Consider the following 14,527-nt stretch of genomic DNA (forward strand, 5'->3'; position numbering starts at 1 on the left):
GGACGCCCCGACATTTCAGTGAGGGGCAGCTTCTTTCCTTGAAGGACGCCCCGACATTTCAGTGAGGGGCAGCTTCTTTCCTTGAAGGACGCCCCTTCTCCCTAGGAAAGAAGACTGTGCTTTCCTCTATTGGAGGTTTGTTGTTGTTGTTTGTTTTTTGTTTTTGTTTTTAAAAGCTTGTATTTGTCATAGTGTTTCACTGAAACCCCCACCAGGGGTTTTTGCTGGGGAAGTGTGGTTGGTTTTGATCTTAGAGTTGAATTTCCTCCTGGTGTCTTGGTTTGGTTCTGCCACCATGTCTTTCCTCAGAGTCGCGTCAGAGGAAGCAGGAGAATGAATGACTCCCTTTGGGGGAAGCAACCACTAATTCTTTTTTCATCTTCCTTCTGTGTGTGCATCCCTGTGTTGCAGAATGGAGGCAAGGGTTAAAGCCACTGTGGTTTCAGAAGTGAGAACCCTGGGTACCGGCTCCTACCCCGAGAGCGAGGAGGGAAGCTCTGGCTTTGGCATGAGCCGAACTTAATTTCTTTCTTACCAGATGCCAATTTAAAAAGAAGTGTCTTGCGTTGGGAAATTTTCTCGTTGAAGGGAAGTGTCTTGCGGAGGGAAATTTTTAAGAACGTTCACAATCTGCATCTATTTAGCAGCCTATTTGATGTGATGCCATGTTTAATTAATGTTGGAGTGTCAGTTCACACAGTCATATTTTCTGCAAGGGAAGAGATTCTATGGAGAACAGACCAGGCTACAGGACTCACAGGATCCTGCGCTGCGCTGCGTCCACTCCCTTCTTGTTAATAGTTTCCATGTGCTTGGGTGAGTGTGTGACTTACAGGTTTCCCTCTCTCATCTTTAAAAACTTACTCTCTGGGGGCCTGGAGAGATGGCTCACAAGTTAAGAGCACTGACTGCTCTTCCTGAGGACCTGGGTTCAGTTCCCAGCACCCACAGATTAGTTTACAGCCATCTGAAACTCTCATCATGGAGGCTCCAACTCCCTCTTCTGGCCTCTGAGGGCATCAGGCATGCACATGGTCCACAGACATACATCCAGACAAAACATCCGTATCCCTAAAAATTAAAACATGCTCTTTGGAAGTTTGTCTAGTTACCTGCAGATTTACTTCTCCTATAGCATGATTAATTTTTAAAGGAGCCTATGTGTACTTTAAGCTACAGCTTTTATCATATAGTCTGCAGCTGTGAAAAAAATCCATGTTCCGTATGCTGTTCTCAAAATAATCCTGCCGCGTGCCAGCCCCTGCTCTCTGACTTCATCATTTCTTCTGTTGTTCCTCCTCCTGCTGTTTAGAACCCTTCCCTTTCCTGCTTACAGCTAGGGTTTGCCCTTGTCTAGCAGTACTGGAGTGCTCTTTAGGGCTGGGGCTCCTTAGTTGGGGGGAGGAGCAGGGACACACACAGCCTCAGCTTGGGCCTTGCTGTGGTTTCTGCCCCGTGGTTCAGGATGACTTTCCTGAATGGAATTCATTTTCCCTCAGCTCTGTTCCTTCCATACTCGTTACACATCAGCTGGCAGCAGGCCAGGAGGTTCTCTGTGCTCCCACAAATTGTCAGCTACTTTACTTCTGGCCCCTGGCTTGCCCTTTGACAAAGGAATTGATGTTTTTGATTCAGAATTGTGTTGCTTAGTGAAGCCAGTCTAATCCATGCCATAGAATGCTCAAAGTTTAAGGCCACATCCTAGAAATATTGAAAGCATCAGTACCTATATTCAAAGAGCCTCCTCCCACCCCCGCCCCACTTATCTGTAGGTGATAATTTCCAAGACCCTGATGGGGGTTCCTGGAGCCATAAACAGTGGCACCCCCTTCTTCCTCACAAATAAAATAGATTAACTGTAGCTGTACACTGTAGTAAAAGTTATGTGGATATGCTCTTTATCCTGACATCCGACCAACTGTAGAACTTAGCAGCTCTAGTTCATGATTTCTGTTCCATTTCTATTGTTGGTTTCTTGAGGTAGAGTCTTGCCTTATAGCCCAGCTGGCCTCACACTTAGGATTTCTTGCATGAACCTCCCTAGTGTACAGGACTATAGCCATGCCTTGTCACACCAGCTCCCTTCTAATACAGGCAAGAAGCTGAAGGAAGGAAGCCCCTCTCAACTTCCCCAGGACACCCCAGGACTGCAGAGTTACCAGCAGGGCTGCTCTTGTACTTTGAGGTACTTGGATCAGTAAAACACGGGTCACCTGAACATGATCTGAGTGATGTTGAGCAGTGAGCCTGACTACTGAGTAATAGGGTAGCGTGTATGGCATGGGTGTGCTGTGTGGAGAGATGATTCATGCCCCAGCAGGACACAACTGCCTATAGACAACTTCCTCAAGCTTGGTAGACTGCCATCAGTTTAAAACCGGCATCCTTTATTTCTGTAATTTTCCATTTAATACTCTGAGATTGAAGTTAGATGCTACCTGAAGCTATATAGAGTGTGAAAATGGAGGTTAGGATGGTGCTAATCTCGTGTATGTGTATCACAGGCCAGACACACTTAAGCAGGTTGTGTGCATGCCCATGCCCATGCCCATGCCCATGCCCATGTTTTACAGAGAAGGAAATAGAGGAGTTAAAATAACTTGCTCTATGTTATACATTAAGAGACCGTTCTAAACTTTCTAGTTTAAGCAACTGGCTTCTTTTTTGTCCCTGCTTATGATCCTATATCCAGAACTGGGCCAAGCTCCCCTTTCAGTGTTTTATGGAGTCTTTGTCTCCTTTACCCTGAGGAGCAGCCCACAATTTGATGCTGTGGAGGAATTCCATAAAGAGGTACTGTTTGCTATGGTACGGTTTGGGGAGCAGGCCCAGGAGAAGCAGGTGCAGTGCCAGGCCAGCTGGTGGAGTGATGTCTGCTCGATGACCAGCGATGCCTGTGGGCCTCACAGATCAGAGTTGCAGAAGGTGTGGTGGTCCTGCTCTTCAATGTCTAAGGCTCCTCCCACTGCTCTCTTGTCCACTTCCTTCTCTGCTCTAAGCCTCCTGTTCCCCTTGTATCTCTCTGGGTGGAAGCGCTCATCCTTTGCTCAGCAACTGCACCTCTGTCCCAGAGGAGATTCCAAGTCCTGGAAGTCACAGCTGTGCCCATTAGTTGTGGAGCTGGAGACACACGCAGGGCGTTGAGCACATTCCTCCAGCAGGCTGAGTCCTGGGCACTGCGCTCAAGCCTGCCTCTTGGTACCTTCCCTCCTGCTATCTCCATTCTGATATCTGAAAAAACTGCAAATAAAGTCACCTATATGCCAAGCATCCATACAGGTGGCTAACTTACAGTCATCATGCTCTGAGCTGAATGTTTTACTAATATTGATTTATGTATTGATTAAGTGATTGAAACTAAGATACAGAAACATTTTTGAAGTGAAACAAGTATTTTGAGTATTTCTCTGAGGATGATAAGAAAGTTGAAGATTTAGTAAATTAAACTGGACCCAGTGGCTCACATGCACCTTTAATCCCAGCACTCAGGAGGCAGAGGCAGGACGAACTCTGTGAGTTTGAGGCCAGCCTGGTCTACAGAGCTAGTTCCAGGTCAGCTAGGGTTATGTAGAGAGATCCTGTCTCAAAACACCGAGTAGGGTGGTGGGGGTGTGACTTAGTGGGTTGAAACAAAGCCCATCATCTTTCATTGTGTTTTAAAATGTCTGTGCTGTGTTCCGTGGCGAGTCACTCACATAATCCCAGTACTCTGGGGTCTGAAATAAAAAGGTGGCAGCTGAGACCAGCCTTGACTACAGAGTCTGAAGAAAACCAGTGTGGCCTGCGTGGCGTCTTGTTCTGAGACTGTGTGTTGGGGTTCATAGGATTTTAATGTTGGCTTCTCTCTAAAGGCCAGACCACCTGGATCTGCCGCATAGTCGTTGTTAATGACTGAGTACTGGGTTTGCTGCTTACTCTTCTGTGCTGTGGATTCCATATTAATAAAGAAGGTTCATAATCACAGGCATTGTGAGGTTTAAGGGAGTTGTCGACATAAGGCAGTCGGAGCTGAGACTGTCACAGGGTGAGTGTTCTGTATAGCTGCTGTCACCAACTCTGCCACCCCTGTCTTGCCCCCTCCTGCTGGCACCTTAGCGACTTCTCAGACCTGTCACACGTGCTTCGTCTTTGCAGGAAGTCCTGCCCTCTGCTCATGGAAGCATGGTTTGACCTAGCTAGCGCTGTCCACATTTTTTCAGTAACGAGATGTTCCGTCCTGGGCTTTTACTGTGTAGGCAGCTTAAGAATTACAGAGAACCCATCTGCTCTTGGAGCCTATCCGTTGAGACAGACTTCCTTGGAATCCATATCCTGTCTTTTAAAGAGTTACACTGTTTTATTACTTGGCATCCTGAAAACACAATGCTAGCCATTTAAAGTGGGTTTAATTTTCTTGAGTAAACTGCTTTTACTAATGCTCCCATACGTTTCCTTCCTCTGTTGCCAGGTTGCCATTAAAATCATAGATAAGAGCCAGCTGGATGAAGAAAACTTGAAGAAGATTTTCCGGGAGGTTCAGATAATGAAGATGCTTTGCCATCCACACATCATCAGGCTCTACCAGGTAGGAGGGCCGGGAGTCCTGCACAGCCCACAGGAAAGGCTGCCACTGGGAAGATGTGGGTGCGCGGAGTGAAGGGCTGCCATCCGAGCACTGCCCCACCCTTCTTCCCTGCTCCCTGGGACCTCCACCCACCCATGTCCTTTGATTCTCCCAAGCAACACACAGACCGAGTCTAAGGCTAAACGTTTCCTTCTGTGGATCAGAGATCCTCAGCATTGTGGAAACCACAAAGGAACAGAGACTGTGTTATCGCCTCATGTGATTATTTAGATACCACATGAGTTTAAACTATGAATTACGGGTGTCGCTGGGTAGTGGTGTTGCCCGCCTTTAATCCCAGCACTCTGGAGGCAGAGGCAGGCGGATTTCTGAGTTTGAGGCCAGCCTGATCTACAGTAGAGTGAGTTCCAGGACAGCCAGGGCTACACAAAGAAGCTGGAGAAAAAACAAAAGAAGAAGAAGGAGTTCTTGCCCGAGTCAGCCCCTACCCTCTTGTCTTTTCTAGATGAGCCAGGGCTTAGTTCTCCAGTTGCTCTTTCAGAATATAGGTTAAACCCCGTATTATGAAAACGATTTCTGTGGTAGTGTTTTTTACCTTCCTATGAAGCAAGCCTGCTTTGCACCACCAGCAAAATGCTATGGCACAAGTAGTGCATCTCTTGGATGGAATTTCAGACTGACCAGAAGGATGAACCTCACCTTAGCAGGCTGGTGGAAGAGATATTCTGGGGAGAGGTGGGGTTCCTCAGATTGCAGGGTGCTGAGTGTGTTCTTCCAGCCTGCTCCCAGCTCTGCAGCAGTAGTCCTCTCCAGAGTTGAGGGAAGTGTGCTCACTGCTGTGAGTCAGCAGGGGACTTCTCCTGACCCAGGTATGTGTGAGGCTGAAGAAGCAGGCCGGCACTATGGCAGACTTGCAGAGCCTGCTGATCCCTATGGAAAAGCAACCATGTATAGAGGCATGAGTGGATAAGCCCACAGCTGTAGCTCCCCTCTGGAGTCAGCTACTCACAAGGTGAAATGAGTTTTGTCAATCAGACCTGCTGAAATGTATCATGGTAAACAATGTTGGCAAAAGCTACCTTCTATAAAAAGCAAATTTAGAATCCTCCCTGTTGCTGTCTGAAGGCCCTGCACAGTGAGGCAGGTGTCTTACCCTTGGCTCCTTGCCTGTCTTGGTGGAGTGAATGAAATTAAGTATTTTCTCCTGTGTTTATTTTGCTAATTTGTTCTTACTCTGTATCCCTAGCTGGTCTCTCACTCACAACCCTCCTACCTCAGCCTCCCAGACTGCTTGGGACTAAAGGTGTGTATGGCCACACCAGAAGCTGAATCAACAGGGACTCACCTGTTATAGTAAGGCGTCCTAAAGTAAATGTGGGACGCAGGCTGACCTGCTGGACGCCACTGTGTCCTGCAGAATTGATGATCAAGTTTATGATCCTAGCCTCAGGTCAGACAATCTGCCTTCTCCAGCTCTGACTTTGACTCCACCTTCTTTGAGTCTGTTTTTATTTTGCCTTCTGAGCCTAGAATTGTTGTCATGATTCCAATCTACCAGAATGCAGGACTAGAGAGTGTCTCCCTGTGGGATCAGGGCTGTCTCCTTAGGTCTGAATGAGCAAGTGTGCCTAACGTACCAGAGACAACAATTTTGAGTCCCTGAGAAGTTGAGTAGTAAAAGAACATAGGCAGCTAATGAGAGTTAAAAAAAAAAAAAAAAAAAAAGGGGGGGAAAAAAAAAAAAAAAAAAAAAAAATTTTTTTTCTGAATACCTGCAGTATATTTAATATAGAACATTTTTTGTCATATAAGTGAATTATGGAGACAGGCCTCTCACAGCAATGGTTTGATGCNTGATTCCAATCTACCAGAATGCAGGACTAGAGAGTGTCTCCCTGTGGGATCAGGGCTGTCTCCTTAGGTCTGAATGAGCAAGTGTGCCTAACGTAGAGGAGACAACAATCTAGAGTCACAGAGAAAAAGACTAGTAAAAAAAAACAAAAAACAAAAAAAAAAAAAAAAAAAAAAAAAAAAAAAAGGGAGGGATACAAAGAAAACAAACAATACAATATTTTTTCTGAATACCTGCAGTATATTTAATATAGAACATTTTTTGTCATATAAGTGAATTATGGAGACAGGCCTCTCACAGCAATGGTTTGATGCCACTGGAAAGGCACAGCTGTATTACTTGAAGATGAACTTAAAATGTATTCATAACATGGATTATTCTAAAGCCATTAAAAAGAAAGGCAGGCATGGTAGAACAGGTCTGTAGTCAGAGTACTTGGGAGGCTAAGGCAAGATGGCAGGTCCAGCCCAGGGTAGACTATGTAGTGAGTTTCAGATTAGCCTGGTATATAGTAAGTTCCTCTGTCAAAAACCAACGCTTCCAACCAAGCAATAAACACTCACTCACACACACACACACACACACACACACACCTCACACATGTTCCTATTCTACACATATGTGGTGTTGATGTAAAAAGATAAAAAAGAAAGGGCTGGAGAGATGGTTCAGTTTTTAATAGCACTGACTGCTCTTCCAGAGGTCCTGAGTTTAATTCCCAGGAACCACATGGTGGCTCACAACCATCTGAAATGGTATCCAATGCTCTCTTCTGGTGTGTCTGAAGACAGCAACAGTGTACTCACATACATAAGATAAATAAATTAGAGAGAGAAAAAAAGGGGGAGAGAGAGAGAGGGAGAGGGAGAGAGAGAAAGAGAACCCAGCAAGCAGGATAATCAATGAACCACGTGTAGTAAAAGTGTGGGTCTCCTCTTTCAGAGGTCCTGAGTTCAAGTCCCAGCAACCACACAGTGGCTCACAACCATCTGTAATGGAATCTGATGCCCTCTTCTGCTGTATGTGAAGACAGCTGCAGTTACTCATATATATAAAATAAATAATTCTTTTAAAGAAAAAGTGTGGGTCTGAATTGAATAAGCTGTAGCCAGAGCCAGGAGTGACCAAAGTGACTGAGAAGTTAAATTTTTAAAAGAATGTTTTGTTTTGTTTTGTTAAATATACTATCTGCATTGGTGTTTTGCCTGGATGCCTGTGCACACGTGGGTGTGATCCTTTGGAACTGGAGTTACATAGACAGTTACAAGCTGCTCTGTGTGTGCTGGGAATTCAACCTGGGTCCTACAGAAAAGCAACCAGTGCTTGTAACCCCTGGGCCATCTTGCCAACCCCAATGTAGTTTATTTTAGCTTAAGGTCATTTTAAGGTAAAAATTGAAACAGTCTAAAATGTTTTTATGATCATTGAAAGGATAATGTTCTGGGCATATTGAGGTGAATGTTGACCGTTGTTTCTGACTTCTGTTTTAAATCGTGGCCTTAGATAACATGGGGGCTGCAGCTCAGCTGTGTCATCCTAGCATCCTCAGGGAGCTGCCCAGTGCTCACCCTGTCTCTGTGAGAATGGGTGTAGCTGGGGGCAGAAGCCTTTGGCCTTCGGTTTCTGCACCAGTGATCCTGACAAATTCATGCATGACATACAGGGTTTGGAAAAAAGGGAAACAGCACTGACTATGGACTTTTAAAAAGTTACAAAACAGACTGGACAAAGTACAGCTGGATTGCATTATTGAAAGGCCTGGTATTTTATGGGATCCACCCTTTTATGAACAAATGGTCCATGAGAACCAAATTCACATTTCCATTTAGAAATCAAGTCCTGTGTGGTTTCTAGCTGTTCCTTGATGACCCAGTGTTCTCCCTAAGACTCTCCCTCTGGGTGGGATGTGTGAGGGGCTCTCTGAGCTGTAAGTGATGTTGAAATTGAGCTTTTTTCTAATTCTTAGCAGCGTCTTTGCTTCTCAGCTTATCGGATTACAGGACCATGCCTCTGAAGCAATAAATGTTCCCATTTCCCCTTCCTCACAGTAATGTCTGTCCCTTCCCCATGCCTTGTGCCCTTTAAGCAGCGCTGTTACCATCAGAATCACTGGTTCTGCTGGACCAGCCTGCCGCCTGTGTCACATCGCTCTCTTGCTTTTGCGCAGGTCATGGAGACAGAGCGCATGATTTACCTGGTGACAGAATACGCTAGCGGAGGGGAGATATTTGGTAAGTACTTTCACTGCATCCTTTAAACAACCCTCGAGCACACTATGCCAACCCAGAATGGCTGTCCTGTGTCTTAGCCGCTGTCTCAGCCTTCGCCTGATGCTGCAATCTATGCCATTGTGGTATTTCAGCATTTTTTTTTTTTTTTGCTCAGCCAGGTAAATCCCTCCACTGTGTTTATTCTTGAGCAAAGGTGTTTTGTTTGATCTAGTTTGATGTTAACAGCTGAGATAAAAGATCTCAAAACCAAACATTCCTGCCATTCATGTGACAGAGGGTCTTTCCTGTTACCAGGCTGTAGCTGAGGTTGCCAGGGTGATGGAGATCCCACATGTGTGGGAGCCCCTCGCGTGAGGAAGGGCCCTACATTCTTAACCCTTGTTTAAATATAACCTTGAAACCTGTCCCTTGTTGTGCGCACAAAGTCCCCGATGGCTCTGATTACTTGCCTCCTGTAGCTGCTGTTTCTTCTGGGCTTGACCTTTGTACATCATGAGAACTTGACCTTTGTACATCATGAGATTTTGTTCCAGGCAAACCTGACCTGGTAAAAACTAAAGAAAGAATTCTCTGTGCTGACAGCAATTAACACCGCCAAACAGAGGTGAAAGGCAGATTGGCAAACTTAAACTCCTGTATTCTATAAAAAACAGTATTAATTTACAACACTTTAGAAGTATAATATCACTTTTCTCATTAATGTATATATTCATTTTATATCCTGATTGCAGCCCCCCAACCCCTTTCCAACCCTCATAAATTCCTCTTCTTATTATCCCTTCCTCTTCTCCTAAGGGGAAGCCCCCCCTTGTATACGTCCCTGCCCTGGGACACCAAGTAGAAGCAGGACTGTGTGTGTCCTCTCCCATTAAGGTGCAACCTGGCAGTTCAGCTAGAGAAAGGGGAGGGGTCCAATGGCAGGCAGCTCAGTCAGAGACAGCCCCTGATATAGTTGTTAAGGGACTCACATGAAGACAAAGCTGCACGTCTGCTATAAATGTGTAGGGCACCTATGTCGGCCCATGCATGTTCTTTGTTAGTGGTTCAGTCTCTGTTAGCTTCCATGGGCTCAGGTTAGGTGACTCTGTAGGTCTTCTTGTGGTGCACACTCAGTCCTATCTTGTACTCTTCCACAGAACTCCCAAAGCTCTGCCTGATGTTTGGCTGTGAGTCTCTGCATTTGCCTCCATCCACTGCTAGGTGAAGCCTCTCAGGAGACAGTTATGCTAGGATCCTGTCTGCAAGCATAGCAGAGTATCATTAATAGTGTCAGGGGTTGGCTTTCTCCCATGGGATGGGTCTCATCTTGGACCAGTCATTGGTTGGCTGTTCCCTCAGTCTCTGCTCCATCTTTATCCCTAAACATCTTGTAGGCAGACAGATTTTGGGTGGAAGGTTTTGTGGGTGGATTTATGTCCTTCTTCTTCCACTGGAAGTCCTGTCTGGCTATAGGAGGTGGCCACTTCAGTCTTTATATCTCCAGTTGCTAGGATTCTTAGCTGGCATTACCCCTATAGACTCCCAGGAGACTTCCCACTTTTAAAGTGAACATTATTTTTTAATTAATAGTGATGTGATGTGGTGGTAGTGGTGGTGGTGGTGGGTGCATTTGTAGGCTAGGCCAGACATGGTGATGCATACCTTTAATTCTAACACTCTGCATGTAGAGGCAGAGAAATCTTGTGAATTCTGAATTAGCCTGATGTCAATAGTGAGTTCCAGATCAGCTGTTGCTACATGGAGAGATCCTGTCTCAAAACAAACAAACAAACAAACAAACAAACAAAAAAACCCATCAACTTTTTACAGGAAAAGTATCATTGTCGCTTCTATTCCTCCCCCCTTTGATAGAGGACCAAGTGTTTCTTCCTCTTACCTTTAAACGGCTGTGTTTATGCTTATTTTACACTATACAGTGTTTAAAGAAATACTTCATTTCAAAGAAATTAGTGCATTAAAATCTTGGAATAATAATATTGTATATCAAGACAATAGTGTAGGCTTTTAGCACATATGATAATTACAAGCCAATCAGTTACTTTGGAGGTAATGGTTCCATATCAAGACACTGATTTTCCTCCATGAAGAAATCTAATAGAAGACAGTCATGGAAATCTATGTGCATCTTAGACTAGGAGAATGCAGGCTGTGAAGTCCATACCGGAGTATAGCAGTGCTATAGAGAGCACAGACGTCTTCCTGGTTTAATGAGTCCACAAAGTGGAGAATAGAAGAATGCCAGAGACTGGGAGAGAGAAGTTGTCTGATGCCAATGGGGAATACATGGAGGCCTGACACCCAGGCACACGATTCACTGATACTGCTTCACGTTGGGTCACAAATGCACACAAAACAAATGGGCAACTTTTGTTACCTAACACCTTTTATAAACTTTGTCCTGAAAGGAAGCACAGCATCTCTGATCCATGAACTGCCTGTTAGCTAAGTCATAATAAGGCCTTTGTTCATAGAGGGGCACTGATATCCTTAGAATAACAGAGGCTGGCTCATCTTAATGTTCCTGACACTCTAAGCAAGCACATTGCATGTGTCCTGCTTTGGGAACACTGTCCTTTTCTAGTTGATTTTTTTCTTTTTCTTTTTTTTTTTTTTTTGGTTTTTTCGAGACAGGGTTTCTCTGTGTAGCCCTGGCTGTCCTGGCACTAACTTTGTAGACCAGGCTGGCCTCGAACTCAGAAATCCGCCTGCCTCTGCCTCCCAAGTGCTGGGATTAAAGGCGTGCGCCACCACGCCCGTGATTTTTTTCAAGACAGGACTTCTCTGTGTAGCCTTGGCTGTCTGTCTTGGAACTCACTCTGTAGACTAGGCTGGCCTCAAATTCATAGCAGTCCACCTGCCTTTGCTTCCTGAGTGCTGGGATTAAAGGCATGTGCTACCATGCCTGGCAAGAAAACAGATCTTAAAAGGAAAGATAACAGTCCTTTTTGGTCATAAACCCTTTGTGTATATGTAGCTTAATGCATGAGTACACAGAACACAGTTTTGGTATTTTTTAAAAGGGAATATCACACAATTATCTATTACAACCTAACATATAATTATATAAGTGAATATATTGTTAATTGACATGATTAATATTGCTGTGTGCATGTAGGAGTTTGCATGCCAGGACACGTGTGGAGATCAGAGTACAACTTGTAGGAGTTGCTTCTTGCCTTCCACCTTGTTTTGTGGTCAAGTGTTTCTTGTTTCTATGACTTCACTGTCTATACCAGGCTAGCTGTCCCATAAGCTTGTGGGTGATTCTCCCATCTCCCATCTCAGTGTAGAGACACCGAGACTACAGATACTGCAGCACCGGGCTTATCACATGGAGGATCTGAACTCTGACCATCAGGCCATCAGGGCAAGCTCTTTTACCTACTGAGCCATCTATCTCCTTGGCCCATAGTAGACTTTTTAATGATCCAGTTGAAGAGAAGAAATTACATATTACTCAAAGAAATTACTAAAACCTCACACAGATTTGTGGAGGAGCTCTGTGACAGAATAGCTTACCTAACCTGTGCCAAGGCCTAGGTTTGGTTACTATCAAATCAAACCCCAAATCAGACAGACAATGAGGCTGCACAAGGATAAGCTGTCTCGTGTGGCACTGATTTTCTAAAGTGTCCGTGTACACGATAAGAGAAGAGGCCCTTAGTCAAGAAGGGAGGTGCTGAGGGCTGGAGGCGGAGTTCAGTGATAATATGCTTGCCTAGCATGCATGAGACCCTGGATTCCATTTCAGCAAAGGTTAATGTGGGCCTGGGGAGGTGGTTGTGGGGCCTGGCATAGTGCAGGGGGCTCAGGGATGGATAGGTTCATCCATAGACCCTCTGCTGGAGGCAAGTAACCCAGTAATTCTTGGACTCAGTCCCAGAGTCTCTAGAATAAGGTCTACAGTTGTGAAGATGGAATAGGGTTCATGCTATGGATATTTTAAGTGCAGCCCCCTTTAAGTCCCTCGGTTTCACCTCCAGTTTTGGGTGAAGGGTGTGAATATAATGAGCCAGCATAGAGAGCTTTGGCATATGCTTCCCTTTGCCTTCTTCATGTTAAAGAACAAATGGGAGTGTTCAAAACAGCCAAGGCTGCACAGAGAAACCCTGTCTCAAAACAAACAAACAAACAAACAAACAAAACAAAAACCAGAAAACCAAACCAAAAAAAAAAAAAAATCAACCAAACAAACAAAGCCCTAAAACAAACAAAAAGAAGAAATGGTGGACAATTTTCGGCAGGAGTCATGCAGAATTCTCATCAGCTGCCATGTAAAACTGATGAGAATTGATCTACAGACTGATCCTATGAACAAGCAGCAATGAAAGAAAGAAAACAGTTATTCAAGAACATCTATGAAAATTCAGTAAGCAATGAAGGTCTAGATTCTTGAGCCCACAGCCTCCCCGACTCTCCCATGCCCTCCTCATATGCACACAGGCTGGGTGAGGTAGAGACAGATTCCAATCTGGACATACAGCGAGGTCTTCTTAGTACTGGCATCTGGAGAGGTGGCTGTCTTCCCAGGAAGAGTAGATCGTTAATATTTGTCATCTCATTAATATTTATCATCTTTCCTGTTACCTGTTGGGGAGGCTGTGTCCTGAAGAGTATCGTTGAAGTGGGGTCTCCCTTCTGTTTGGAGAAGCACGTCACTCTTGGCTTGGGTCATACAGAAGACTGGTTTCCTGCCAGTTGGGCTGAGGTGATGTCAGGCCATCTTCCCATTTCTTTTCATTGCACTTCAGCTCCCAGAGTTTGATTGTTGCTCGCAAGTTGCCTTCGACTCTGTATCTAGCTCCAGCCATTAGAGAGAAAAACAGATCCCAGTGTCTTCTCAAAGGGCCTGCGTTCATTCACAAGTGGAAAAGAAGGTCAAGTAGAGGATGTGCTGAGAGGCACCTGAGGAGTTAGATCCATGAAACCATCTCAGCCCCCAGCCCGATGGCCTAAAGCAGAGTCCCTCAGACAACACCTCTGGAAAGAACTCTTCTGAGTCAGAAGTTATTAAAAAAAAAAACCTAACAAACAAACAAATAAAGCACCGATCAGAAAGCATTCCTTCAAAGGGACCAATATTTGCTATATTGTTTGTAAAACAACTCGCATCCACGAATAATACAGTAGGGCAATCAGCTAGGAATTAATGGAGTTGAATGGCTGTGTTTGGCTAAGAAAAGAGGTGTAGAGACTTCAGTTCAAACTATGGAGATCCCAGGATTTGCCAGGCTGTTTTGCCCAGAAGAGAGGACCCAAATCCTAAGAATATGGATGGAGTCAATCCAGGTGTTAAAGGAACAAAGCAGTCAGAAGCCTTGAGGTGGGAGGTATATCAGAAACCTCAGGTACCCTAGTCTGTCATCTAGAATACCCAGTGTTCCGCCAAAGCAACAGGACCCCCAAACAGCAAAGGCACTCCCAGTTACTGGACCACAAGATGCAGACCACAAGAAAATGACTAATAGGCAGGTAGATGATGCCAGATTTACCAGAAGAAAAACATAAAGATGATCACAGACACAGAGGGACTCACCAGTGAAGCAACAACGGTAAATGCAGGAATCATAATGTCACTTCAGATAAAGAATATCAACAGGAGACATTGTTTTAAAAAATTATTGGGCTGGGAAATTCGTAAATCATTAGGAAGTCTCAGCAACAGAGTTGAACTGCCCGAAAGAAGAAACATAAACTCAAGGATAGATCAATAAGATTGCCACACTCAAGTACAGAGATGAGAAGAAGGAACTAAAGGCAGCTTCCAGAGTTGGTGTCAGTCAGGAGCATCCTCTGTGCACAGGGAGATGAGACAGTCAGCAGCATCCTGTGCACAGTGGGAGGAGACAGGAGCATCCTGTGCACAGTGGGAGGAGACAG

The 14,527-nt window shown here is 44.9% G+C and overlaps 1 protein-coding gene across 2 annotated transcripts in view; it reads left to right on the forward strand.

Moving 5' to 3' along the window:
• Sik3 (SIK family kinase 3) overlaps nt 1–14,527 on the forward strand; it is a 204,429-nt gene that overhangs the window by 104,992 nt on the left and 84,910 nt on the right. For both annotated transcript variants that reach the window (XM_021173280.2, XM_021173281.2), the window contains exons 2-3: nt 4,448–4,564; nt 8,584–8,647. In XM_021173280.2, the coding sequence (XP_021028939.1) occupies nt 4,448–4,564; nt 8,584–8,647 (181 nt within the window). The remainder of the gene's footprint in view (nt 1–4,447; nt 4,565–8,583; nt 8,648–14,527) is intronic.

Source organism: Mus caroli, chromosome 9 (assembly GCF_900094665.2).
Source record: "Mus caroli chromosome 9, CAROLI_EIJ_v1.1, whole genome shotgun sequence".
NCBI lineage: Eukaryota > Metazoa > Chordata > Mammalia > Rodentia > Muridae > Mus > Mus caroli.